The sequence below is a fragment of the Perognathus longimembris genome, chromosome 5 (assembly GCF_023159225.1).
Source record: "Perognathus longimembris pacificus isolate PPM17 chromosome 5, ASM2315922v1, whole genome shotgun sequence".
Taxonomy (NCBI): Eukaryota; Metazoa; Chordata; class Mammalia; order Rodentia; family Heteromyidae; genus Perognathus; species Perognathus longimembris.
This window is the reverse complement of record NC_063165.1, coordinates 61,205,808-61,233,572: the sequence shown is the minus strand read 5'-3', so window position 1 is coordinate 61,233,572 and position 27,765 is coordinate 61,205,808. Positions and strand designations below refer to the sequence as shown.

At 39.5% G+C, this 27,765-nt stretch overlaps 1 protein-coding gene across 3 annotated transcripts in view; it reads left to right on the top strand.

Annotated features, from left to right (window-relative positions):
• Window positions 1-25,946, top strand: part of Senp2 (SUMO specific peptidase 2) — a 42,785-nt gene extending 16,839 nt beyond the window's left edge. For 2 of the 3 annotated variants that reach the window (XM_048347007.1, XM_048347010.1), the window contains 12 exons: window positions 757-922; window positions 2,915-3,018; window positions 4,477-4,571; window positions 5,428-5,479; window positions 6,059-6,122; window positions 6,972-7,148; window positions 8,862-8,993; window positions 10,872-11,075; window positions 11,756-11,835; window positions 19,580-19,664; window positions 22,514-22,609; window positions 24,655-25,946. In XM_048347007.1, the coding sequence (XP_048202964.1) occupies window positions 757-922; window positions 2,915-3,018; window positions 4,477-4,571; window positions 5,428-5,479; window positions 6,059-6,122; window positions 6,972-7,148; window positions 8,862-8,993; window positions 10,872-11,075; window positions 11,756-11,835; window positions 19,580-19,664; window positions 22,514-22,609; window positions 24,655-24,717 (1,318 nt within the window). In that variant the 3' untranslated portion in view covers window positions 24,718-25,946. Of the gene's footprint in view, window positions 1-756; window positions 923-2,914; window positions 3,019-4,476; window positions 4,572-5,427; window positions 5,480-6,058; window positions 6,123-6,971; window positions 7,149-8,861; window positions 8,994-10,871; window positions 11,076-11,755; window positions 11,836-19,579; window positions 19,665-22,513; window positions 22,610-24,654 lie in introns of those variants that run through there. The other variant, XM_048347008.1, reaches the window with a different exon arrangement.
• The last annotated feature ends 1,819 nt before the right edge of the window (window positions 25,947-27,765 follow it).

Genomic DNA, 27,765 nt, shown 5'->3' with positions numbered 1-27,765 from the left:
TTCCAAAGCATCGCATCGGAAGTATGTTATCAGTTTGCTACATTATTGGTTATGTCAGGAAAGACATAGTTTTGTCACCAGCAAGAGTGGCTAGGGTGGAGTGAAAGGCTCCATGGCTAGTTTCTTAAGCACTCATTTTTTTTTTCTTTTTTCTTCTTTTCTTTTCCTTTTTTCTTTCCTTTCTTACTTATCAGTGCTGAGGATTGAACCTAGGGCCTAGCAGATGTTAGGCAAGTGTTCTGTCATTTATCAATACCTTCCTCCCCCCTTTTATTGAGATGGATTCTTGCTTCATCACCTAGATATTTACTGAGTGCCTATTGCTTATGTCCTATAGTAGGATATAGTTGTGGAAAAATGTAATCTCTCTTTTTGCAAAATTTAAAGTTTAGTGCATGGTATAGACATTAAGCAAATAATAATTCTGGTGGTGCCCAGTGACTAAAGGAACTGTGTAGTACAAGGGTAGGGCTAAGTGCATCAGGAAATCTAGACCTGAGGGAGAGGGTTTCATGCGGCAGCCCTAGTGACTGGACACAGACATTCTATAGTGGAACACTAGGATGTCCCATATAGATAGATTTACTTTTTCAAAGAGGCAGCTGTCTAGTACCTAGCAAGGTTAGGGTAAGGCAGTTTAGTCACAGTGTGCTTGTCTCTAGGAGCTTGACTCTTAGCACCTTAAGCAGTTTGGTGATAGATTTCTTTTCTTTTCCTTTTTTTTTTTGTGTGTGTGTGTGTGTGTGTGTGTCTCAGTTTTACTTTGAAATCAGAAGGTTATAATAGAAGACCAATTGGCCGTCGCCATAGCAGAGGCAATTCAGAGAGTTGCTTAACGTGGAAACCTCAAGAACAGGGTATAACAGAGATTTCGGAAGAGGGTGGCAAGAGTCTGAGGCGTCCCCATTGTACTGTAGAGGAGGTAAGCCCTTTTCACCTCATTTTTTTTTTTAAGTATAATGAATTTGTGTGCTATGGTAAAAAGAAAAATCACAGAGTAGCGAATGGGAACACGGTGACTGAGTTTCCTAGTGTCCTCCATACTTAGTCTTCATCACCCAATTTGATTCTTAGGAAGTAACCCCTGTTACTGTGCACATCCTTCTAGAGAGATTCTGTACATACAGAAATTATTAGTCAGTTCTGAGATATAGTTATTTTCACTGTGAAGGGAAAAGTAATCCTAGTAGGAAGAGATGAGTATAGATTCTTTTGGGGTAACTGAATTATTTGTTTCTTTTGTGTGCCAGTCCTAGGGTTTGAAATCAAGGCCTGGGCATTGAGCTTTTTGCTTAGGGCTAGTGCTCTATAGCTTGAGCTGCAGCTCTACTACCAGCTTTTTGGTGATTAATTGGAGATAAGAGTCTCATGGACTTTCCTGCTTTGGCAGGTTTTGAACTGTGACATCAGATCTCAGCCTCCTGAGTAGCTAGGATTATAGGTGTGAACCACTGACACCCTGCCTAGTTTGTTTCTTTTTTAAACTATAGTGACTGTGACTAAGTGAGCAAAGTAATTGGTGTGCCTCTCGGCTTTTTCTTTCCCCTTTCAGAGCTCTTAGCATGGAGAGATAATCTTCATTTCATTCTTTAGGTCTTCCACTTGTTCCAAGGAAATTGAAGATTATTTTTGCATTTGGCATTACCCAAGACCATCAGCTGTTTCAGTTTGCTAGATGGTTTTCAGAGCCACTTATTTAGTTCATAAAAGAAATATTTATTTGAATTCCAAATATTGGCCTAATTGTCAGTAACTCAAGCTTGAATGAACAGTGGTCTCTGTCTTATAGGATATTTTACATAAATGTAGTTTGACAGACAGGCAGAGAGGAATGGGACACAGCCCATGATGGGGATTTTAAATAGGCTTCAATCTCTTAGGTAAGAAATCACAGAGACAGGACTGAGCAATTGTCTGTGAGTATTACACAAAGGATGCATTCTAGAAATACTGGTATGTAATCTTAGCAAGATATTTTTATTGATTAAGTGTGATATGACATACAGGGAAAAACCTGAGTTCCAGATTTTGGTCTTAGTTAAGTATGTGTCACTGACCAAGATACCCTATGTGTTTAGGGGGAAGATGATGACTTCATTTTTGGACATTGTTTAAAGTGCCTGTGAAACATGCAAGAAGACTTCCACTGTAGACTCTTGGATATAGGTGATGGGAGTTTTGAGAAGAAGGCAGAGTTAGACACATACTCTTGAATTTTCTCCGTATGGTTATTTAAATCAAGGGAGCTGATGAGATTATTCAGAGAAAGAATGTAGCATAGGAAAAGAGATAGGCAAAACCATCAGCATTATGGCTGGAACAAGAAGGAATAATCTTCAATGGAGACTGAGAAGAAAAGAAGAATTACAAGAGCTTATTGTCCAGGAAGGCAAGGTCAGCTAGGTGAGATGGTGAAGGGAGATCACATAATATAAAGGCTGAAAAAAGGCAATAGATTGGATATGGTCATAGAAAGCCATTGGTGATTTTGGTAAGACCAATTCTGTTTTGGAGGCTGCAAATTCAGTTATCAAGAAGATTATTATTATATCTTGTAGTATCGTGCATTCTTTATTTCAGCATGGCTAACCTAGTTTTTTGTTAACCTATTTGTTAGAAATATAGATATTGTTAAGATCTAGCAGGTAACATAAATAAGGTGGGATGGAGAGCATGACTCATCTAAAAAGGATAGACCCGTGTAGTTCTAGATTGTTGATCCAATTTTTCAAGAGACCAGGTTTTAGATTTTTTCTTTTAAGTATAAAATTGGTAGTTAACTGAAAATTAAAAAAATTTATACTAGCAAGTAAAACACATCTATGGAGCTACATTTTATTTGTTAGTCTCTGATGATGATTTATTTTTAAGTCTAATATGCTAGTTCTTATCTAACCTACTTCCTTTTATGCAGGGTGTTCAAAAAGAAGAAAGAGAGAAATACCAAAAGTTATTGGAGCGAATTAAAGAAAGTAGCCATGGGAGTTCTGTCCCTCCTGTAACTTCATATCATTATAGGTATGAATGAGCAAATTAGATAAATGTCTTATTTGATATCTATTTCTTTGTGTTTGGAAAGGGATTAATGAAAAGGACTTATTGAAGAAAAGTTAACATTGAAAGAAGTATTCCTGCAATTTACCTGGACATGATAGCTAGTAAAGAGCAATGTAGAACAGTAGCTTTATAGAATAGAGTTTTCTGTTAGGTTTAGAATCCTTGGTCCAAGTGAACTCAATTCTCCTGCCTCAGCCTTCCAAACGCTGAGATTACTGATATGCACTATCATGCTTAGCACAAGGCACAAATGAACTCATACTTGAAATTTTGATCTAAAAAAGTATATCATTGCTTAAAAGAGTTTTGAGGGACAGAGATTTTCCAATCTCCCAAAACCCTCATTTTCCACAATCTCTCTGCCTCTTGTCTCCTGCCCTTCTGTTTCCTTCCCCCCTCACACATACATTTTTCCTATTCTTTTTTTCCCTTATCTATCTATCTATCTATCTATCTATCTATCTATCTATCTATCTATCTATCTATCTATCTATCTATTTACCAGTCCTGGCGCTTGGACTCAGGGCCTGAGCACTTAAGCCACAGCACCTCTTCTGGCCTTTTCTGTGTATGTGGTGCTGAGGAATCGAACCCAGGGCGTCATGTATAAGAGGCAAGTGCTCTTGCCACTAGGCCATATTCCCAGTCCCTTTTTCTTTTTCTTTTACCTCAAGTTTCTCTATTTCTTTTCTCTTTCTTTCTGCCATATCTCCACCCTAATTCCATCACACACAGTCCCTGAGGCATCTTAGGGCTTGCATTTTACCAGTTGTTTCCACTTTAGAGACAAGATTAAAGACATCCAACTCATAAGAATTTTCCTTATGAGATTACTTGTTAATTAAGTACTCCGATAATTTAAGTAGATGAGAGCAGCAAGAGGAGGTGGTGCTTAGCTTTATATTTGCTTGGGGAAAAGGAACAAAAATGTGTGAACACAAGATTCAGGTTCACTTTATAATTCTAGTAAGTCTTACACAAATGCACAGAGCCTGTAATTTATTTTTATTTTTTGTGAGTCCTGGGACTTGTGTACTTACTATTCCTGAGCTTCTTTTGCTCAAGGCTAGCACCCTACCACTTGAGCCACAGAGCCACTTCGGACTTTTTCTGTTTATGTGGTACCGAGGAATCAAACCCAGAGTTTCATGCATACTTGGCAAGCAGTCTACCACTAAGCCACATTCCCAGCCCAAGTCTGTAAATTATGTAATAGCTCTTTTAAGGTAGAAGAGTAACAAGACCGACTAACTTATTAGGTCAGAAAGAACAGATTATTTGGGAATTTTAACTGGTTTAATTTTTTTTCTCCTTCCTAGAGTCTTTTAGTGTCATAAGCTATAATGTTAGTACTATCTCCATTTTGACTAGATACTTTGCTTTTGTAATTGATCTTCCTCACTTTTTTATGTTCCTAAGTTCTCAAAGAAGTCAGATGGAAACATTAAAGACCAAAGGCTGGGTGGAAGAGCAGAATCATGGTGTCAGAACAACTCAGTTTGTTCCAAAACAGTGTGAGTTTTTTTCTTTTTCTTCTTTGATTTGTGCCAGTGCTGGGGCTTGAACTGGGGCTTTTGCACTCATGATAGGTGCCCTGCCACTTGAGCCACAACTCCAAGCTTTTGGTGGTTAATTGGAGATAAGAGTCTCATGGACTTTCCTGCCTGGGCTGGCGTTGAACTGAGATCCTCAGATCTCAGCATTCTGAGTAGCTAGAACTACAAGATTGAGTCACTGGTACCTGGCTTAGCCACATATATTGGTCTCAGACCATGTTAGAGTGTATTCATGAATTGAAAATTGAGAGGGAGTGAGGAATCAGAAGACATTGTGCAAAAGGTAATGTATTTATTATCTGACTCATGTAATTGTAATCCTTTAGATCATCTTTATAATAATAAAGTAAATTAATTTAAATAAAAAAGAATATTAACAATGAAGTGAAAGGTGGTGTACCAAACCTCAGTAACTTCATTAAAAAGCAGTCAAAATAAAGTAGAAAAAAAAGTAGATTCAGAAAATGTATCTTACTATTCCTAGCTTCCTAAATAGTAGCATTATTTTGAGTCTAAAATTAATTTGCTTACATTCCTCATGTTAATTTCCTTATATATCTCTGTGAATTATCCACTGAGTGACTACATCATAGCTTATCAAATGAGCAGATATCAATCAGTTATGCTGAAAGATTATATTTAAAAAACAAAGACTGTACTGTATTTTTTTAGACTAGTTTGGATGGATTCACTTTAGCATTCGGGATTCACTTTAGCATTTCAGTGTGAATGAATGTCCTGATACTTTGTGAGTTGATATTCTAACTTAAAAATCAATTGATTAATAAAGATCTTTTCTTTGTGGTCATCACAGATAGAATTGTTGAAACAAGGGGACCTTTCTGTCCAGTGAAAAATGAAAAGAGGTACATAGTTCATTTTATTTTATGTTTTCATTTACTAAACTTTCCAATTGGTATTTATGAATAACTGTGTCTGAGGAATTGTGAGCTCACTTCAGCTCTGCTACCTAGCTAGCCTATGGCACCTAAGTAGTTCCTAAATCTGGTACCTTACCCTCTACTGGGAGGGTGTTCTTTACCTCCAGGGCATCAGGGCTTAGGAAGTAGTGTTGGTGAGTGACTATTTAATGACTGCTGTCTTTAATACAGAACAATGAAGGTAGTTGACCTTGCCTTAGAATTTTGGATGATGGTTACTTCATAGGAGGGTTTGTCAGCAGTGGCTCAGGGGCCAAATCTGGACCATTTGCCTTGTTTTTGTAAAGTTTTATTAAAACATGACCTGCTTATTCAGTTAAGTGCTGTTGTGGCTGCTTTCTGAAACTAGTGTAGTAAAGTAGAGAAGATGTGACAGAGGCTTCAAAGCCTGCAAAACCTGAAGCATATCCTCTGGACTTTTTCAGAAAGATTTCTGAAACTAGTTTAATAGTACTAGCTTACAATTAGTAGAGGTCTGTATTCTCTTATTTTTTTTTTCCTCAGATGTTCAAAGGGGAAAATTTCTGATATTGAAAAGATAGCTGTAATAAGACCTGAAATTGACAATGTAAGTAGAAATCCTAAGTAAATTTTATATCTGTTTTATTCACTGTGTTTACATTTTGATGCCCATGGAATGAATAAGAAAGATGATATATATCATATATTTCTTTGATTTCTAGTTCCATTATTTCTTTGAAAAAGGAGCAAACTTAGAGGATATACAAATTTGTCTATTGAGTTGCTGTTAGGCAAGGACTCTAGCACTTGACCTTTGTCTTTAGCCTTTTTGCTTTTGCTACTTTTCTAATAGAGTTTTGCTTTGTGCCCATCATCTTCCTATTTACATTTCCCCACATAGCTGGGATGAAAGGCATGCACTCAGATTTTTAGTGATTGTTTTGTCCTCAACATGAGAAGATTATCACATATAAATGTTCATCTCTCTCTCTCTCTCTCTCTCTCTCTCTCTCTCTCTGCCAGTCCTGGGGCCTGAACTTAGGGCCTGAGCACTGTCCCTGGCTTCTTTTTGCTCAAGGCTAGCACTCTACCACTTCAGCCACAGCACCACTTCTGGCCTTTTCTGTTTATGTGGTGCTGAGGAATCGAACCTAGGGCTTCTTGCATGCTAGGCAAGCACTCTACCACTAAGCCACATTTCCAGTCTGCCACATTATTTTTAATTGATATAGAAATTGGAAAAACTTCCTTGCTAGTTAATGTGTCTAATGAGCCTTAACTCTTTGTTTTCTTTTGCAGAACAGACAGATATGCTAAACCTGTTTAACTGAGTTAGGGGATTCACTAATTCTTTTTATCTTTCAAGATAATAGCACTGTTTTACGTTTCATTTGTAATATGTGTTGTATGTGCACAATCAAACATGTCAATAGAATATAGAACCTTTTGTCATCAGAAAAAAGGACATCAGCTGGAACCTGACCTATCAGAAGAAGTCTCAGCCCGACTCCGCTTGGGGAGTGGAAGCAATGGCTTACTCCGGAGGAAAATGTCAGTAGTTGAGGCAAAGGAAAAGAATTTCTCAGGCAAAGAGAAGGACAGACGAACAGATGATCTCCTTGAACTTACTGAGGTAGTGTTTCTTGTATTGATCGGAATTAAAGTGATTTCTGTTTCTCTGAACTTGAATGCATGGTTTTTGTTTTGAGTTTCAAAAGGTGAAGAATAAATGTATATATAAAAAAATGAGGCTCGAAGTCTGCTCACATCAACTACATTGATCACAATGACTATGTCTCTACCCTTCAGACATGTTAAGTCATATAGTAGGGCATTAAGAATGAGTGTGTTGTTTTATGTTAATCTTTTTTTTGCTCATTTTCAGGTTTGAACTCGGCCTCTCACTTTTAAAAATCATTCCAAAGTATGTCTTAGCCACTTGTATGTAGCTAGAAATACTGATGCCCAGATCATTCCATGATTTTTTTTTTTTGATGGCTCATGAGGCTTGAACTCAGGGCCTAGGCACTGTTCCTGAGCTTTTTCACCAAAGGCTAGCTCTCTACCACTTTGAGTCACAGCTCAACTTCTAGTTTTTCAGGTGGCTAATGGGAGATACGAGTTGACAGACTTTCTTGCCTGGGCTGGCTTCAAACTACAGTCCTCAGATTTCAGCCTCCTGAGTAGCTAGGATTACAGATGTGAGCCACCAGTGCCTGGCTTGTTCCCTCCCTCCCTCCCTCCCTCCCTCCCTCCCTCCCTCCCTCCCTCCCTCCCTCCCTCCCTCCCTCCCTCCCTCCCTCCCTCCCTCCCTCCCTCCCTCCCTCCCTCCCTCCCTGCCTCCCTCCCTCCTTCTCTCCCTCCCTCCTTCCCTCCCTCCGTCTCTCCTTCCTTCTCTCCCTCCCTCCCTCCTTCCCTCCCTTCCTTCCTTCCTCATAGTTGTACAGAGGGGTTTGAATTCCAGAAGTTGGGTTAGTAGCACAATGCTTGTTTTGTTTTGAAAAAGGTCTCATGTCTTCCCAGGCTGCCTCAAACCATAATCCTCCTCCCATTCTCAGTCTCCACAAGTACATAGGATTATATGTGTGAGACCCTGGCACTTGGCCTTCAAATCCTTTTAAGTATGTAGGTGGTCATGCATATTGGGTCATTCTCTGTTGTTTTCTTGGTAGTGGTGATCCTAATTAATGAATATATCTTGAGTAGTTAATAGTATATTTGGCATGGAAGTGAGAAAGAGCCATAAATAACAAAAATAAATACTATGTAGAGAAACAGTAGTCAAAATATTTGAATGAAAGAAATTTTGGTTGAAATTTACAGGTTCAGTTTTGTACTTAACTCTTGTCTGCATAGTTCTTTATAATAATGAAGCCATGGAACTAGGAGATGGTCTTTAGTAAGGCTCCTCTGTGGTTGTAAATTTGAATATTGTATCCTGTTTAATAGGTTTTAGTATAACTTTTTTCTCAGGTGTTGCTGATAGGAAAAGCTCTCTCTCTCTCTGTCTCTCTATCTCTCTCTTGCCCCCCCTCTCCCTCTCCCTCTCTCCCTCTCTCTTTCTCTCTCCCATTCTTTCCTTTTCTCTTTTTTTGGTGCCAGTACAGAGGCTTGAACTTAAGGCCTCACTTCTGGTTTTTTTTGCTGGTTAATTGGAGATAAGATTCTCTCTGATTTGTCGGCCTTTGAACCAGCATTCTCAGGGCCTCTATCAGCCTTCTGAGTAACTAGGATTGCAGGCATGAGCTATTAGGGCCTACTTGTTTGTTTTCTCTTTTTAGTCTTAAGTTTTCACTATTTGGTAGTGGTTCTGTGTAAAGGAGCAGCCTCTTACTTTCTAATTCAGGACATGGAAAAGGAAATCAATAATGCCCTAGGCCATGGCCCACAGGATGAGATCCTAAGTAGTGCTTTCAAATTGAGAATTACTCGGGGAGATATCCAGACCTTAAAGAACTATCACTGGCTCAACGATGAGGTAAGTTATCTTTTATTTCCCCTTGGATTATCATTATGTTTAACTATTTACTATGGATAACCAAAGCGATTTTGACCCAACTATGAGAGGATGGTAAAGCAACTTTTAGTTTTTGTTTTTTGTTCTGCCTTCCCACCACCCCAGTTTTAGGGGTCGAACCCAAGCCCTCGACTACATGCTAGTCGAGTGCTTGGCCACTGAGCCACATCCTTAATTTACTCTTTCTTCGAAGCAAAAACATCCTGAACCTTAAATAATTTGTTACTTATTGTTTTTGCTATAGCAGTTGCCTATTGTGCATCTGTTCTTATGCATCCCTTCATTTATTAGTCTATACTTACATTTTCATAAGCTCAAGATAAACTAAGTAAATGGAAAGTTGTTTTTCAATTTGAATGATGTCTTAGACCATTCCTGCTGCTGTAACAAAACACCTCAGTCTATACAGGTAATTTAGAAGCAATAGAAATTCACTTCTCCAAGTTATTAAGGCTAGAAAGTCCAAAATTAAGGTACTCACCAATTCATTTGTTGTCTGGGAGGTCCCTTGCTTCAGAAATGGTGAGAAGGCAGCACACTGAGTACTCTTGCATGGCAAGAATGACTATGGCTATCTTCCTTCAACTTTTTGTTCTTGTTGGTTGTGGGGTTTGCCACTTCCGATTTCCTGGTGGTTAATTGGAGGTAAGAGTCTCACAGACTTTCCTGCCTGGGCTGGCTTTGAACCGTGATCCTCAGATCTCATTCTCCTGAGTAGCTACGATTACAGGCATGAGCCAATGGTGCTGGCTTCCTTCAACTTTCATAAGGGCTCGGCTCCCTTCCATGAGGGTGCAGCAGTCAAAGCATTCACTTTCCAAAGGGCACGTCTCTTAGTACTGTCCCACTGGATATTAGATTCCAGTATAAGAACACATACATTCAAATTATAGCATCCTTTATACAAACTTGACTATTCTAACTTGTGTCGTTGTTGCCTATTCAGGAAAAAGTCAGCTCTTAGTTCTTGCCAATTTTCCAGGTGGTCTTTTTCCAACCTGTTCGGTTCTTGCATTTTTCTCCCTTTACCCTTATGCCCCCCACACCAGGCCTATTTACCAATAAATAAATCCTTTTTAAAACTAGGATGTTTTGGGGCTGGGGATATGGCCTAGTGGCAAGAGTGCCTGCCTCATATACATGAGGCCCTGGGTTCGATTCCCCAGCACCACATATACAGAAAATGGCCAGAAGTGGCGCTGTGGCTCAAGTGGCAGAGTGCTAGCCTTGAGCAAAAAGAAGCCAGGGACAGTGCTCAGACCCAGAGTCCAAACCCCAGGACTGGCCAAAAAAAAAAAAAAAACTAGGATGTTTTGTTTCATAGAAAATTTTGGAAATATGGGGAAAGTAAGTTATTAAAAATTCTATAAATATTTTTGCATATCTTGTAGGTAATATGTTTGAGTTTCTGTAGCTTTTGCTTATTACCTATTTTTTGTGTGACACGATTGTATGCACCTTTTATTATTGCACAGACATGTTGGCTCCTACAGTGTTCTTCTTATTCTTCAAAAGCACAATCACATTTCTTTTCTTCCTTTTTCTTTTGTGTGTGTGTGGGTGGGGGGGGAAAGGAGGAGTTTGTGATGCTAGGCACTGAACCTAAGGCCTTGCACATACTAGGCCAGTGAGCTAAATCTTCACCCTTTTAGTCCTTCTTGATTTCTGCCATTTTGCTCAGTTACATTTTTTGGTATCCTTGCATAGACAATCCTTGTGTTTGCTTCTTTAGGACGTCTTTCTCCTACATATCTCATTTTCTAATTCATACTAACTAGTATAAGTTTAATTTTGACAATACCCTTGCCAGTTCCAACTTTTACTCTTGGTGTTCTACAGGTCATTAATTTTTACATGAATCTTCTGGTGGAAAGAAATAAAAAGCAAGGCTATCCAGCACTTCATGCATTCAGTACGTTCTTCTATCCTAAATTAAAGTCTGGGGGTTACCAAGCAGTGAAAAGATGGACCAAAGGGGTAAATCTCTTTGAACAAGAACTTATTCTGGTGCCTATTCATCGGAAGGTACATTGGAGCCTGGTGGTGAGTTGAGAGGATTAATAGGTGACAACAGACTATCTTTCCTCCCCTCCCCTCCGCTTTCTTCCCTCCTTTTTTTAGGGTTGATCTTAGGACTTCAAATATACTAAACAATTACTGTACCACTACAGCCCCAAGACCAGACAATTGACTTAAATGTCTAGTGGAACACCAACAGTATGTATGAAAGACATCCTTAACAGAATTCCTCCTCAGGTCTTGAGATACACAACATAGAAATCTGGAAGACATGGTTTCTGTACTGGGAGAACTTTCATTTTCAACACCAGAGTTTATTCAGTTAGTTTTGTAAGATGGTACAGGCTTATTGTAGAAAGGCAAAGGAAAGGAAAATCTCATCACATTGAAAGGATGATTAAGGTTTTGGTAAGACTTTCCAGGCCTTTATCTTAGAATAGCAATATATAATACTAAACTGATACTTGCTAACTTATAACTTGCTAAAAATCATGTCTAAATTCATTCATGTTGGCTTATGAATTTTTAAACAAAATATCTTTGTTAATGTTTAAGATGTTTCTGGCTGGACATAGTGGTACACTTGGGCAGGCTGAGGCAGGAGGACTGTGAATTTGAGGTTAGCTTGAGTTTATGGAACAAGACTTTGGCTCAAAAATGGCCCCCCAAGTGATGTTTCTATATGTTGCGTTTTCCTACTATAGGTGATGGACCTAAGAAAAAAGTGTCTTAAGTATCTGGATTCTATGGGACAAAAGGGCAGCAAGATCTGTGAAATTCTCCTGTAAGTCCAGGCTGTAAAACTTCACTGCTGTTTTACTATACCTTTGTTAGATAACCTCCCTTCTATTTAATCCTAGGGAGCTCTGGATGGTAATTGGCTTTTAGCTTTTGTTGTTTTGTTTTTGCTTTAATCATTTTGTTTTCTTTTTTTTGGCCAGGGTCTTGGACTCAGGGCTTGAGCACTGTCCCTGGCTTCTTTTTTGCTCAAGGCTAGCACTCTGCCACTTGAGCCACACCGCCCCTTCTGGCCGTTTTCTGTATATGTGGTGCTGGGGAATTGAACCCAGGACCTCATGTATACGAGGCAGGCACTCTTGCCACTAGGCCATATCCCCAGCCCTCGTTTTGTTTTCTTAAAATCTATGTAAGTAACTGATTTTGGTTATATGACTTTTTTTCTTGTTGTGGGGCTTGAACTCAGGGCCTGTGCACTGCTTCTGAGCTCTTTAGTTCAAGGCTAGTACTCTACCATTTTGAGCAACAGCTCTCCACGTCTTGTTTTTGAGTGGTTAGAGATAAGAGTTTCATAGGACTTTTTTGCCTGGGCTGGCTTCAAATCACAATCTTCATCAGATCTTGGCCTCTTAGGTAGGTAAAATTACAGGCATGAGTGACTGGTACCAGGCTGGATATATGATTTTGACTTTAGATGTATACTTTATGTTCTTTGAAAAAATTTTATTAGCAAATATTAACTGTCTAAAATGAGTTTCATTATAATATTTTTATACACATATTTATTATGTACTTTACAAAATTCTTCCTTCCCCTGTTACTTCCTCTGATTCCTTTTGGCCCTCCTGCTGGTCCCTTTCCTCCTGCCACATAGTCCCCTTTCTACTTTCATATCTTTTTTTTAACCTAGATTTTATATAGAAGAGGAAACGCAGGATAAATCTTTCTGATTTTAGCATATCATACTTAACATAATGATCTCTTATGTCATCCTTTTTTCTGCAGATAATACAATTTTGTTCTTCTGTATGGTTGAATAAAACTGTATTTTGTATATATACACATGCACATACACATTATATTTAGGCACATAGGCTGATTCCATAACTTGGCAATAAACATGGGTGTGCATGCCATAAGTAGTATAGATAGATCATATGGAAGTTTTCTTATAGAGTGGTGTGTGTGTGTGTGTGTGTGTGTGTGTGTGTGTGTGTGTGTGTGTGTAGAGGAGTTTGAACTCAAGACCTTGTGCTTCCTAGGGAGGTATTCTACCAGTTGAACCATTCTACCTCCCTTTTTGCATTGGTTATTTTTTGAGTCTTGCTTTATGGTCAAGCCAGCCTAGATGTGATCCTCCTATTTGTATTTCTTTATGTAGTTGGGATAAGTGGCATATACACTGTCACACCAAATCCCCACTCCCTCCTGGATTTAAGGTTTGTGAGCACTGTGGGTTTTTCCTTTTGCTCAGGCTGCCAATCTCACCCCCAGGCCTACCTGCTTACCTTGTGGTTGTAGCTTCAGCCTTGCTTCTCCCTTGAGTTGGGGTTACAGTTGGTGATGGTTTCTTTTTCTCCCCTGTAGCCTTTATGTTTCTTTATGCTTTCCAGTTGTCTTATCATTTCTTTATTGATTCCTGGTAGTTTTCCTCTCTTTCTCTCTTTGTAATACATAGTCTATCCTTCATTATCTTGACTTCACATTCATGGAATAGGGTATAAAAAGCTTTTAATGTGCCAGTTTACCCTGGAAAAAAGATTACAGCCTTAATGTGTGATTAAAGCTGTCTTCTCAGGATTTCATTTGAATCCCTTTTTGTCTCAAAACCTAATATATGATCTTACCTGAGAAGTACTACTTGATGCTACTAAATAAGAGTACATTATTGAAGTTTGTCATGTGTTGTAATATGAAATATATCCCATTAGAATCCTGTTATTTGAACTAAATAGCTTTGGGATTGATAACATCATTGAAAGCACTACAATGTCAGCTGGGAGTAATCCTGTAAATTCTGAATTATTCATTTCCCCATACTTTACATGATAGCTGGGTTCATCTTGTTTATTTGTTTTGTTTTTGTTGCCAGTTCTGGGGCATGGACTCAGGGCATGAGCACTGTCCCTGGCTTCTTTTTGCTCAAGGCTAGCACTCTACCTCTTGAGCCACAGTGCTACTTCTGGCTTTTTTCTACATACGTGGTGCTGAGGAATCGAACCCATGGCTCCATGTATACAAGGTGATCACTTTACCATTAGGCCATATTCCCAGCCCCTAGCTGGGTTCATCTTATGGAACTCAAAGTCATTTTTAAGTTAAAATAACATGGATTGTAGTCATTATTCAAAAAATGGTAGTTCACTCTTTGTATCCAGTATGTGTTGCAAGTGGATGCTTGAAACTTCAGATTATACAGAACCATACATATACTATGCTTTTTGTGTATTCCAGTAGCATTGTCACATACAAAAATCTCTCCTCTATCATATGCTCTGGAGATTTGTTTCCATCATTACTCTTGCCCTTGCAGCCGTTAGTAGATAAATAATTATTATTTGAATACAAGTACTCTAATACCACACTCTGATAACCTAGATGGCTATCAAATGCAAGTGAGGAGTGTATAGAGTATGGATTCCTTCAATTAAAGAACGGATCATATCCTAGGTGGAATGAAGCAACAACGTAAGATTTGTTCACACTATTTAGAACACATGCAGCTTAAATTTTTTTAATTACTGTGGCAAGTGCTGGTGTCTCACACCTATAATCCTAGCTACTTAGGAAGCTGAGTTCAGAGGATTATGGTTCAAATCTATCCTGTGCAGAACTGTCAGTGAAATTCCATCTCCAGTCAACCAGCAAAGTGCTAGACTGGAAGGCTGAGAGCATAGCTCAAGTAGTAGAGCACCCTCCTAATCCAGCATAAGGCCGTGAGTTTAATTTAATCCTAGTACTGCAAAAAATACCCAATGGACTCAGCAGTAGCTCAAATAGTAGAGAAACTGTAGCTCAATCCTCACTACAGGACTGGAGGTGTGCTCAAGTGGTAGAATGCCAGCTGAGGAAGACAGCTGCATGAAAGCACAAGGCCCTGAATTCCAGCCTTGATAGCAATACACACAGAGAAAAGCTTTGGAATTGTTTATTCCTAGAATTTTATCAACTTTTTTATACAGTTAGTAACCAAAACCACAGAAACCAAAATTATACAGAAGAGGGAACTCCTGTGCTAATTACAGAAACCTGTTAGTAAAGTGTAAGCCATTTCTTAGCTGTATAAATTGGTTATGTGAATCTCAAAGTAAATGAGCACCTTGGTACGATAATTCCCTTTTTTTGTGGCCAGTCCTGGGGCTTGAACTGGGCACTGTCCCTGAGCTTTTTGCTCAAGGCTAGCACTCTACCACTTGAGCCACAGCACCACTTCCAATTTTTCTGTTTATGTGGTACTGAGGAATTGAACCCAGGGCTTCATGCATGTTAGGCAAGCGCTCTACCACTAAGCCACATTCCCCGCCCAAGATAATTCCCTTTTAAGACTTATATTTACTGGAAGCAAACATAGGCTCCTGATTTAAATTTTTTTTTTTTCCAGAGCTGAGGATTGAACTTAGGATCTTGCACTTGCCAGGCAATGCTCTTTCATTGAGCTAAATCCCTAAATCCTCAACCCTTGCTTTTAATTTTTGTAAGGATGAAGAACCTACTAAATGAATCTTTTTTCCTCTTACAATTCAATGGCTTTTAGCCAACTTTTTTGTCAACTTACTTTCTTTTCTTTTTTTTTTATTATTAAAAAGGTGACGTACACAATGCCTAATGTATGAAACTGTAACCTCTCTGTACATCACTTTGACAATAGATAAGAAAAATTAAAAAAAAATTTTAAAAAGGTGATATACAGCAGGGTGTTACAGTTACATAAGTCAGGTAAAGACTACATTTCTTTTTGGACAATGTCACTCTTGGTAAATGAATCTTTCTTAAAAAGTTATAAATGGTAGCTCATTACTCTTTCCCCCCAATGCTATTTTCGTATATAATATCCTTTTTTTTTTTCTTGTGCTGGAGATTGAACTCAAGATCAAACAGGCTAGGCAGCTTCTCTAGCACTAAGCTACATCTTCCAGTACTTTGGAAGATCTTTTATATTTGTAGTTGTTTATCTTAGAAAGTGTAAGCTAGGTGCTAGTGGCTCATGCCTGTGATCCTAGCTACTCAGGAGACTGAGATCTAAGGATCATGATTCAAAGCCAGCCGCAGAAGACAAATCTAAGAGATTCTTATCTTCAGTTAACAGTAGAAAGCCAGAAACAGATGTGGCTTAGGTGGTAGCTACCACCCTTGAGTGAAAAAGTCAAGTGACTGTGTTAGACCCAATACTGGCACAAAAAAGCAAGTTTAGGGAAGAGGTTGTGGTAGGACGATCCTGAGCTCAAGACCAGCCTGGGCTACATGGTGAGACCACCTCAAAAACCTAACTCCAGGGGCTGGGGATATAGCCTAGTGGCAAGAGTGCCTGCCTCGGATACACGAGGCCCTAGGTTCGATTCCCCAGCACCACATATACAGAAAACGGCTAGAAGCGGCGCTGTGGCTCAAGTGGCAGAGTGCTAGCCTTGAGCAGGAAGAAGCCAGGGACAGTGCTCAGGCCCTGAGTCCAAGGCCCAGGACTGGCCAAAAAAAAAAAAAAAAAAAAAAACAAACAAAAACCTAACTCCAAAAGGATAGGGAAGACTTTTGTTTGTTTGTTTTTTTGTTGTTGTTTTTTGCCAGTCCTGGGCTTGGACTAAGGCCTGAGCACTGTCCCTGGCTTCTTTGTGCTCAAGGCTAAAACTCTGCCACTTGAACCACAGCACCACTTCTGGCCATTTTGTACATATGTGGTGCTGGGGAATTGAACCCAGGGCTTCATGTATACAAGGCAAGCACTCTTGCCACTAGGTCATATTCCCAGCCTGGAAGACATTAAAAATTTTTTTTTCTCTTATTTATTGTCAGAGAGGTTACAGTCTCATTCATTAGGCATTGGATACATTTCTTGTACTGTTTGTTACCTCCTCCCTCATTCCCCCTTCCCTCCCTTTCCCTTTCCCCCCATGAGTTGTTCAGTTGGTTTACACCAAACAGTTTTGCAAGTATTGCTTTTGTAGTTGTTTGTCTTTTTATCCTATGACTCTGGATTTTGGTATTCCCTTCCACTTTCCTAGTTCTAATACCAGTATATACAGTTTCCAATGTACTCAGATAAGGTACAGTGATAGTGTAGGTACAACCACAGGAAAGGGATACAAGAGGATCATCAACAATAGAAGATACAGTTTCACATGGCATGTTGAAAGTAATTACAACAGTGACATATCACTCGTTTCCATAACCTGGAGTTCATTTCACTTAGCATTATCTTATGCATTCATAGGGGCATAGCTATTAGGCTCTTGTGATCCTCTGCTGTAGGGAAGACACTTTTTAAATTCAGGAGATACATCAAATTATTTGTATTCTTTGAGTCTTTCCCATGTAAGATATGCGTGTATTGTTACACAGGTTTCTTACTAAAATCATAATACAGAATACTTTGTAGACTGCTTATAAAAGGTACAAAAAAGTCATAGTTCATTACATTCATGTTTCTTTGGTTTTTTCCTTCCTTCCATCCTTTTGAAAGGTTTAGTTCTTGTGGGCATCCAAGTCCACTTTTTCAGAATGCTCTTAACCAAGTTTGTCTCAACATATTTATCACCTCCTCTGGGAGAAAATTTTAATTTTCCGTAACAAGGAGAAATAATACTCAAGATAATAATACTCAGTAATACTCAAATAAGATTTATTTGTGACCAGGCACAGCGGTACATGCCGCTAATCCTAACACTTGAGAGGCTGAGATAGAATTATAAGTTTGAGGCCAGCCTGGGCTATGTAGTGATATTCTGTCTCAAACAAAAAGCAAACCAAAACAACAAAAAGACTTATTGGTTGGATTGAGTTTTATTGAGAAGGCTACAAACTGTTGAAATATTTCAGATTTTTACCTTTTGTGTGTGTGGTGGTGTATGTGTACAGGTCCTAGGCTGCTTTTTTCCCCCTTAAGGCTAGCACTCTACCGCTTGAGCCACAGCTCTACTTCTGGCTTTTTGGTGGTTAGTTGGAGATAAGAGCTTATTGACTTTCCTGCCCAGATGGCTTTGAACCTGCAGTTCTCAGATCTTAGTTTCCTAAGTAGCTAGGATGATAGGCATGAGCCACCAGGGCCTAGCAGATTTTTTTTTTTTCCTTTTAGGAGGCAATAATGTCCCTCTAGGGACATTCATAGTATTTTATAGTATTAATAGTGCTCATTAATAGTATTTTTTGTATTCTAATACAGCTTTATTTTTACATGTGAACTAGGTTAACTGGTTTGTTTAAATTTAGATAAAATTAATCATTCTTAGTACCTTGGTAAAAAAAATCTTTTAATCAGGGCTGGGGATATGGCCTAGTGGCAAGAGAGCTTGCCTCGTATACATGAGGCCCTGGGTTCGACTCCCCAGCACCACATATACAGAAAATGGCCAGAAGTGGCGCTGTGGCTCTAGTGGCAGAGTGCTAGCCTTGAGCAAAAAGAAGCCAGGGACAGTGCTCAGGCCCTGAGTCCAAGCCCTAGGACTGGCCAAAAAAAATCTTTTAATCATATATAGTACAAAGAGTAAGGAAAGAGTAAGGAAATTATCCTCCATAATCACAATTGTATTATCACACTTAACGAAATTAATTATCAGTAAAAAAAAAAAAAAATCAGTAAATGGTCCATATTCTGATTTCTCCAGATGTCTTTTATAGTCTTCCCCAGCCCAGGAGCCAGTCAGGATTCATATATGTACTTTAATTCACAGCATTCTTCTTTCCTATTTTGTTTGTACTAGTCATGGCTTTGTTGTTGTTGTTGTTGTTTTGGCAGGGGGAAGGGCTGCGAGGGAGAGACAGGCCTCAAACTCGCCTTCTTCATGCCTTTATCTCCCAAGTGCTGGGATTATAGGTTTTCATTACCATGATGACTATTGAGGTATTTTTTAGCAGACTACAATATCTGGTTTTTTTAAATTGTTATTGCAAAGGTTATGTACAGAGGGGTTACAGTTACATAAGTCAGTTAAAGAATACGTTTTTGTTTTGTTTTGGTCAGTCATGGGGCTTGAATTCAGGGCCTGGGTGCTGTCCCTGAGCTTTTTTGCGCAAGGTTAGCGCTCTGCCACTTTGAGCCACAGCGCCACTTCCAGTTTTCTGGTGGTTAATTGGAGATAAGAGTCTCATGGATTTTTCTGCCCAGACTGGCTTTGAACCAACAATTCTCAGATCTCAGCCTCTTGAGTAGCTAGGATTACAGGCATGAGTCACCAGTGTCCAGCTTCAAAGAATACATTTCTTTTAAGAAAATGTTACCTCTTCCCTCTCACTCTCCCAGAAAATATCTGTTTTCTAATTCTGTGCATGGAGGTGTTAGAGAGAACTAGAAGAGTACACAGCATATTGGTGAAGACTTGTGGACTATTATTACATATGTCTTTTTTTATAGCATTTTAGACATTTTAACTTTTTAAACAAGCATATACAAATTGTATTAGCAGAGAAAGAAAACTCCACAAATTACGTTAAAAATACCTAAGGCAGTCACAGTTTTGAAAAGGTTGTAGACATGGGTTTGAGAATGGTGTATTTGTGAAACAGCACACAGTCTTTTGTAATCATGGTCTCTCTGCTTAAGAATCGGTGATACATTCATTTTTTTCTATTGTTTTCTTTAGTCAGTATTTACAGGATGAAAGTAAGACCAAAAGAAATGTTGATCTAAATCTTTTAGAGTGGACCCACTACAGCATGAAGTCACATGTAAGTGGTGATCATCTATTTCTATTTGACTGACTTAGTTGCATTTACTGACAGTATCATATTACTCAGACTTTGCTTCCTTCCTTCCTTTACTTCAGTCATTCCCTTTTAAGCACAAGAATCCATTCTCTCCTAAAGTACATCAGTTGCTTTTTGTTGTGGTTGCTGTTACTGAGAATTGACCTTAGGGCCTCCTGTGTGTTAAACATACAGTGTACCACTGAGCTAAAATCTTCATCCTAAGGAATGCATCTTAAGTGTTACCTACTTCGGAATTTTTAGTCATAAATTTAACCAAAATAGTTGCTTCTTGGCTTTTTTCTTTTTGTTTCAAATATAAATATTAACCAGGAAAATGCAGTCACCAGGCTTGACTGGCCAAAAGGTGCTATGAGACTAAAGAAAGGCATAAAGTGGAGGTATGTCCCACATGGTAGAGGGCCAGCCTTGAGCGAAAAAGCTAAATGAGAGCACAAGGCTTAATGCATACACACATGGGCATGCACACGCATGTGTGCACACAGACACACACATATGTACAAGTAGATCAGGATTGTACACAGTCAACTTATTGGTGTCTTACTGACAGAAGCATGGTCGTGGGTGACATTAAGCCCCCTGCAACTCCGTGGTTTGGGTGAAAAGAAGAACTTACAAAGGGATTAATTAGGACATAAAGACTTCATCAAATCCAGAATTACTAGAGATAATATCAAGATTTGAGGCACATTCCTTGAACGTAATGCTCCAACAGAGCTGTAAAGCTCTAGATACCACTCTGATGTTTTCAGCCATTTGTAAGTGTGCTGGGAAACTATGTGGAAGAAAAATCCAGAGGAAATTATGATGAGTACAAGATGGCTGTGATCATATCAAGCTGAATTCCTACATATCTATAGCACATCTCCCATAGAAGTGAAAAACAAAACAGAACAATAATTCTAAGGCAACTATTTTTCCTGGTTGGTACTAAAAAATGTCTGAAGTTTTGCCCAAAATTTAACTGGGGCCTTATGAATCAACGCTTAAGCATGCTGATTGTGAATGTACTTTTGTCTCTCACCAGATTTGAATCTCAATTCAGGGTTTGCAAATGTCTCCATCTTTGCATCCTAATGGTATCCCTTCAAGTCACATGAATTCAGCTTTAGCCTTAAACCTGAATATAACAGCTCAACTATCTTCATCTAAAAACATTTTCATTTCCAATTAAACAATTGAAAGTGATGTCTTGAAATTTCCTGAGGAAAGGACAAATAGAAGTAGAAGCTAAGAGGATGAATACTGAGTTTTGGTATGGGAAGTGTAATTCAGAAAACATTAGAAGTTATGGTTCTGTCTTCTCAGAGTTCTGGCTTTGGGAGAAAAATATAAGAAATGTAGCACCTTGTGAGTAGTGTGCCACTTCCATCTTTTCTTATAATCAAATGCATTTCTTGTATTTATTTATTGTGGTAAAGTTTTACACTTACTAAACGAGTGTTCTACCACCTGGGCTTTGAACTGCATTTTTGTGAATAACAGTGGAGCCATTGTCAAGTGTGTTGTTCAGTGGTAGGCCTGGGCTGGGGGTGGGGAGGTATGTTGGTTTGGAACCTACCACCTTTCACTTACCTGGCTTCAAGTTCTGTTTCTGCCCCAGGACAGAATTGAGCATCAAGGCAATGTCCTCATTGCTTAAAGCCCATCAGAGGCCTTTGTGTGTCCTACTTGAAACTATGAGGCCTCAAGCAGTCCATCTGACTGGAAGTTAGTGGCTAACTTCTCATCCCGAGCAGTTCTCCAGGCTAAATTTGAGAAGTTAGCCTTCACATATTGAAGTGGCATGGTTAGTTGCATTTTAAGCACATCAGATTCACCCATACTTATTCTCCCTCCCTTTTCTTTCCTCCTCCTCCTCCTCCTCCTCCTCCTCCTCCTCCTCCTCCTCCTCCTCCTCCTCCTCCTCCTCCTCCTCCTCCTCCTCCTCCTCCCCCTCCTCCTCCTCCTCCTCCTCCCCTCCCCCTCCCCCTCCTCCCCCTCCTCCCCCTCCCCCTCCCCCTCCCCCTCCCCCTCCTCCTCCTCCTCCTCCTCCTCTTGTTGTTGTTGTTGGGCTTGAATGCATGACTTGAATTCAGGCACTGTGCCTGAGCTTTTTTTTTAATTTTATTTTTAATATTTATTTTTTAACTTTTTTATTGTCAAAGTAATGCACAGAGGGGTTGCAATTACATACGTAAGGCAGTGAGTACATTTCTTATCAAACTTGTTGCCTCCTCCTCCTGATCTTCTTTTTGCTCAAGGCTAGCACTCTACCACTTGAGCCACAGCGCTATTTCTGGCTTTTTGTGTGTGTGTGGTACTAAGGAATTGAACCCAGGGCTTCACACATGCTAGGCAAGCACTCTACTGCTAAGCCACATTCCCAGCTGCACTGAACCCCTTTTACAGTTGACTACAGCTTCTGAAATAATTTGGGCTAGCATTACTATTTCTAGAAATATACCGACCATTTAGGTTTCTTGTCCTATTTTTCTTTTTTGCTCCAGGGGTTATACCTAGAGAGGAATGTATGCTAGGCTTCTACTGTTCAGTGGAATCCCCAGCCCTTGGTTTATTTTCCTTGAGAGGTGGAACCCCTACTTGCTCTTGTATTCTACAAAATATTTTCTATGTAGTCACATATCCTATAACATTGTTGGGATTTTTTTACACTACACGGATGAAATTAATTGTGTGTGTGTATGTAGTAACAGATTTAGCATATACCTTTACCATACTATTTTACTGCAGTGATACTTAGGAAAGTCTAAGAAATTTATATTTAGTGATATTCTTTCCCTTTCTCCCTTTCGGTTTTACAATTTTAGGAGATTCCTCAACAGTTGAATGGGAGTGATTGTGGAATGTTTACTTGTAAATATGCAGATTATATTTCTAGGGACAAACCTATCACATTTACGCAGGTAAGTGAAGCGTCCTCCTCATGAAACATTTTGTCAGTGCCTGGCACACTTCTGGCTCTCGGTTAAGTACTTGCCTCACTACAGTGTGATTGCTGTGAACCTCGGACATTACCTTGCTCTTGAGCTGGTCATGGCATCTATCTTTGGTGGTGAATGGGGTCATTTGCTCGTCTGTGACCTCCAGTGTTCACTGGTTTCTGAGTATTACTATTATTATTAAAGAAAGAATATGTACCAGCAAGGAAAATGTCAGGCTTTGTAAGGAAGGGCGGAAGCCACAGGTTTGATAGGGGACTATGCACACTGCTTTTAAGCCCTCTTTGTTCCGCTTAGTGTTTAGGTTCTCCATGGAGCTACATTTGAGTGGAAACGCAAGAACGTTGCAAACTCTTGAGGATTTCTGTATGTAGCCACACATTAACTCTTACTAAAATTTTTTCTTATCCCCAGGCATTGGTGGCTTACACATGTAATCAATCCTAGCTAGTTAGGAGGCTGAGATCTGAGGATCACAGTTCAAAGCCAGCCCAGGCAGGAAAGTCCAGGAGACTTATCTCCAATTAATCCTCCCAAAGCTGGAAGTGGCACAGTGGCCCAAGTGGTAGAGTGCTAGCTTTGATCCAAAAAGCTCAGGGACTGTGCCCTGGAACTGGCATAAAATAATAATTTTTTCCCTCATTATTGGTTTTCAGTTTGATACAGACATACTGAATTTATTGAGTAGTAAAACTGAAACTCCATTCTATGCTTTAGAGGAACATGAAGTAATTAGGGTCCTATGCTAAAATCATATAATTCTAAAAATAAAGCTTTTATTAATAATCTCATCCCTTTACTCAGAAGAAGTGTACAGTTTTTAAAAAATGTTTTGAACTGTTTAAATCTTGACTTTTTGCCTCACAGAACTGCTAGAAACTCACTAGTAGCATATCAAGCTATTTGTAATGATTCATCATGAATATCTTAGGATGTGAACTTCTGATTTCCTCAAAATCATAGGTGGAGGTGACAGTTGAATTGCAGGTAGTTTGGATGTTGTCCTGTGTTTTACTGGTCCATGCAGTGATTTTCAGTAAAAGCAATAATATACAAGCATAACATCTTAATTTTTTTTTTTTTTGGCTGTGCTGGGAATTAAACCCAGGGTTTCTTGCATGCTAGGCTATTGCTCTACCACTTGAGCTATGCCTTCAGCATTTTTGCTTTTTTTTTTCCTTTTGAGACAGCTTCCTATTGTACCTTGAACTAGCTTCAAACTTATGATCTTCCTACTTCTGCCTCCCGAGTACATTAGTGATTATAGGCATGTACCAGCCACCTGCTTAACATCTATTACTTGATGTTGCTAAGTATACATAGCAAGGAATTGATTCTTCTCTGGCCCTAATGACATGAGATTTCAGGGGAGAAGCTTTTTTTTTTTTTGGTGTTTGGGATTGAATCCAGGGCCTATCAAATGCTAGAGAAGTATTCTTGCCTTCCATTGAACCATACTCCCTAACTACCAGAGGTCTCTGTCTCCTTTTTTTTCTTTTTTTAATGTTTTGAAAGTACATGTAAGCAGAAAAACTACCTATTTGGCCACAACTTGGACATTTCCATTTGGAGTATACATTTTTGCTGTGAAATGGTATATACAATTTGAATGATTATACAATTTGAATGGTTATACAATTTGAATCCTGCTTTGGCTTTTAACATGTAAAACTGCTTTTGGTCCATAAAATGTAATTGTACACATTAAAGTTGGGTGTAGTAGCAACTACAGTCCTAACAGTCGGGAAGCAGACAGGATTGAAAGTTTGAGGCCAGACCACCCTACATAGTTCCAAGCTAGGCTGAGCTACATAGTGATACCCCATCTCAAAAACAGAAAACAGACAAAAAACCACTATGCTTTGTTAGTTCATACCGCAGTATGAAAAGGTCAATGATGACATGTAGGACATAGGCATCCTATTTTATTTGCATGATTACACCTGAAGATTGTGGTGAAAAAAAAATGCACGTCAGTGTGTAATACTGCATTGTGGGGATTCTTCCAGCACCAGATGCCTCTCTTCCGGAAGAAGATGGTGTGGGAGATTCTCCATCAGCAGTTGCTGTGACAGTGCCCTGCCTGGCCTTCTTGCTGCTGGCGGATCTTCCATGGATATTTCCATATACCTCATGCATTGTGGGTTAAAAGTCCCCACCTCATTTCTGTTCGCACAGGTACTGAGCTGTCAAAAGTGCATGAAGGCCCTCTGCCCCAAGTCCCGGTGGGGTGAGGAGCTGCTTGCAACTGCTCTGCAAGGCTGTGCCTGCTCGGAGCCATGGACTGTTCAACCCACGCGAGAACAAATGCTAATTGATAGTTTTTATTTGTTTTAAAGAGTTATTTCCCTATGAATGTGGGAAATGCAGGATTTAGTCTATGAATTGTTTTTTCCTGTGTGTTTGTTCAGTTATATTCATATTCTTTTTCTCATTCATTTGCAAACATAAGGCAGTGACCATTTTCTATTGCTCTTTTACAATTAACTCGTTTGAACTATTTATTTCTGAAAGAAGTGTTAATCAAACTGCCACTCCTTGCTGAGGATCGGAAAGGGATGTCAGCCGAAGGAGGAAGGAAGTTTTATTAACTTCTCTAACGCTGGAGTAGTAACTGCCAACTTGAAGTTAGGGGTCCTTTTTTTTTTTTTTTTTTTTTTTTTGAGGCTTGAAAATGCCAGAAGAAATGCGAATGGTGTGTGCAGGTCTGGTCACCTTCTAAGGAAGTCAGATACTACAGCTTTGGCACAGTGATGTGGAAACGGTGGTCAAAGCACTGGCCATCCACACATGTCAGGAGCGTCACTATCATCTTAAAGAGACTTTCCTTTCTGGAACTGAGCTGACTGGCTCACTGTTGAAACTGGATTCGAAGTAACTGTAGCCCAAAATCTTCATTTTTGTCCCTACTCTGGTTGAATATAAACCTCAGAATTGCAAGAGCTATCCCAAGCTGTTTATTTCAAAAGATGCTATTCAATTTAAAGCTATTTTTCCTCAAAGTTTTTTTTTAATATATATTAAGCTGAAATTAAGTTTTGTACTCATTACCATTCTCTCTCTCCACCCCCTGCAATCTGGAAGAAGACTTAGTACCTGGCTCTGAGGTGCAGGTTATACAAAATTCTATTTTGCATATGAGAGTTTGTATTTAACTTTTTTTGTTCATTAAAATCCTTACAAATGTGGTTATACATTTTTACTTTCAGAAAGTTTAGAGTTGGTCAGAAAACATATTTTGCAAGATCTAGTGCCTAGTGTTGCTTTTCTGATGTAATAAAAGGTTGTCTGGCAGAACCAATATGCTGACATGATTCTCATCCTTTTGCTTCAGCCATCTGAACTTGTCCTGCACGTAAAAACAAGGGGTAAACTGGAAAAATTGCGTATGTGTGGGCTCACATCTCCACTCCCACCTCTTCCTTTTCCGGTTCCTGGCTGCTGATTGCAGAGGTAACCTGGTTGAGCTGCTTTCTTTGATACTTGCTATGGTGTTGGAGATATGGCGTGAAACTGCTCTGCCTCCTGGTGGCCAGACCCAAGACATGCGATGATGCCTTAGGGGAAAGCTGATTGTGCCACTCGGTCAGGGCCCACTCCGGCACCTCTATCCTTTTCCTGGACCATCTACATCTGGACCAGTGAGTTCTGGGATTGGGCAACTAGGACAGCCAGAAAAACCTGGAGGTTGACTGGGTCCACACTAAAGTTAAGTCCTGATTCTCGTCAGGCTCCGAAGTGTTTCACTTCGGACCTTGCTTGATTAAGACCTTGCTTGATTAAGTTAATTTGCTCCAGGTTGGGTAAGTACTGTTTGGAATGGTGGCTTAGATTCTGCCCAAGTGATGCTAGGGTTGATGTATTTGAGGGACTTTTTTTTTCTTTCAGTGCTGTGGGTTTGAACTTGGCCTTGTGCTTGCTAGACAGGCACAGTTCCATTTTAGTCATGCTCCAACCCTCCAGTCCAAGAAACTTGTTAGAAATGACACCCTTCACATGTACTCTTCAGGGAGATCTTAAGAAGCTTCCAGTATAAAGAACTTGATGAGTGCAGCATGCTGAGCTGGAGAGGCACGCTATCAAACTTTCTCAGTGGAAGATGATATGTTATAGACAATGGTTTTTCTAGACACTGCATGCCTCCATGTGTGCAAGGACGTGTGGACAGTAGAACTTTGCCAACTGTTACGAGGAAAGTGGTCAGCTAGTTGGTGCTGGTGGCTCACACGTGTCATCCTAACTTCTCAGGAGGCTGTGACCCAGAAGTTCGACATTCAAAGTCCTCAAGACTCTACCTCCAGTAACCATCATAAAGCCAGATTGGCGGTGTGGCTCAACTAGTAGAGCACCAGCGGGAGAAACCAAGTGGAATGAATGTGAAGCCTCGAGTTTAAACCTAGTACCAATAAAAATAAACAGTGACCAGGGGATGAAGAAAACAGTAGTGATTGTGTCATTAGCAGTATTAGATAGAACCAGTGATTTACTTTTTCTTAAATGGTAGTGGTTTGTGTCCCTGAAAAAAGTTATAGTGAAGAAGCTGAGGAAAGGAAAGTCTGTGAGATTCTTATTTCCAAGTAACCAGCAAAAAACAAAACAAAACCAGAAGTGGAGCTGTAGATTAAGTGGTAGAGCCTTTGAGTGAAAAAGCTAAGGGATGGTGATCAGGCCCTGAGATTTTAAGTTCCACATCCACACACATGCACAAACAATCAGTTTTTTAAAGAGACCATTTACTCATTGTCCAAAAATAAATGTACTATTTACCTGACTAATGTAACCGTAACCCCTTTGTATATCACCTTTATAATAACAACACAAAAATTTTAACATCAAAAATTTTAAAATTTTACTAAAATAGAACAATGGGTGACTGCATTTTTTTCCCTTTTGAAACAAGGCCTACGTAGCCCCAAGCTGGTCTCCAAATATCCATGTAGCCCATCTCAAACTTGCCATCCCCTTAACTAACCTCCAGAATGCTAGTATTAGAAAGGTACCACCATACTCAGCTTCTTACAAGTGTGTGTGTGTGCATGTGTGTGTGCACACGCATGCGTGCTATGCCAGGCCTTGAACTGAAGACCTCAGTCTTACTCCACTTTTTTGCTCATGGCTGG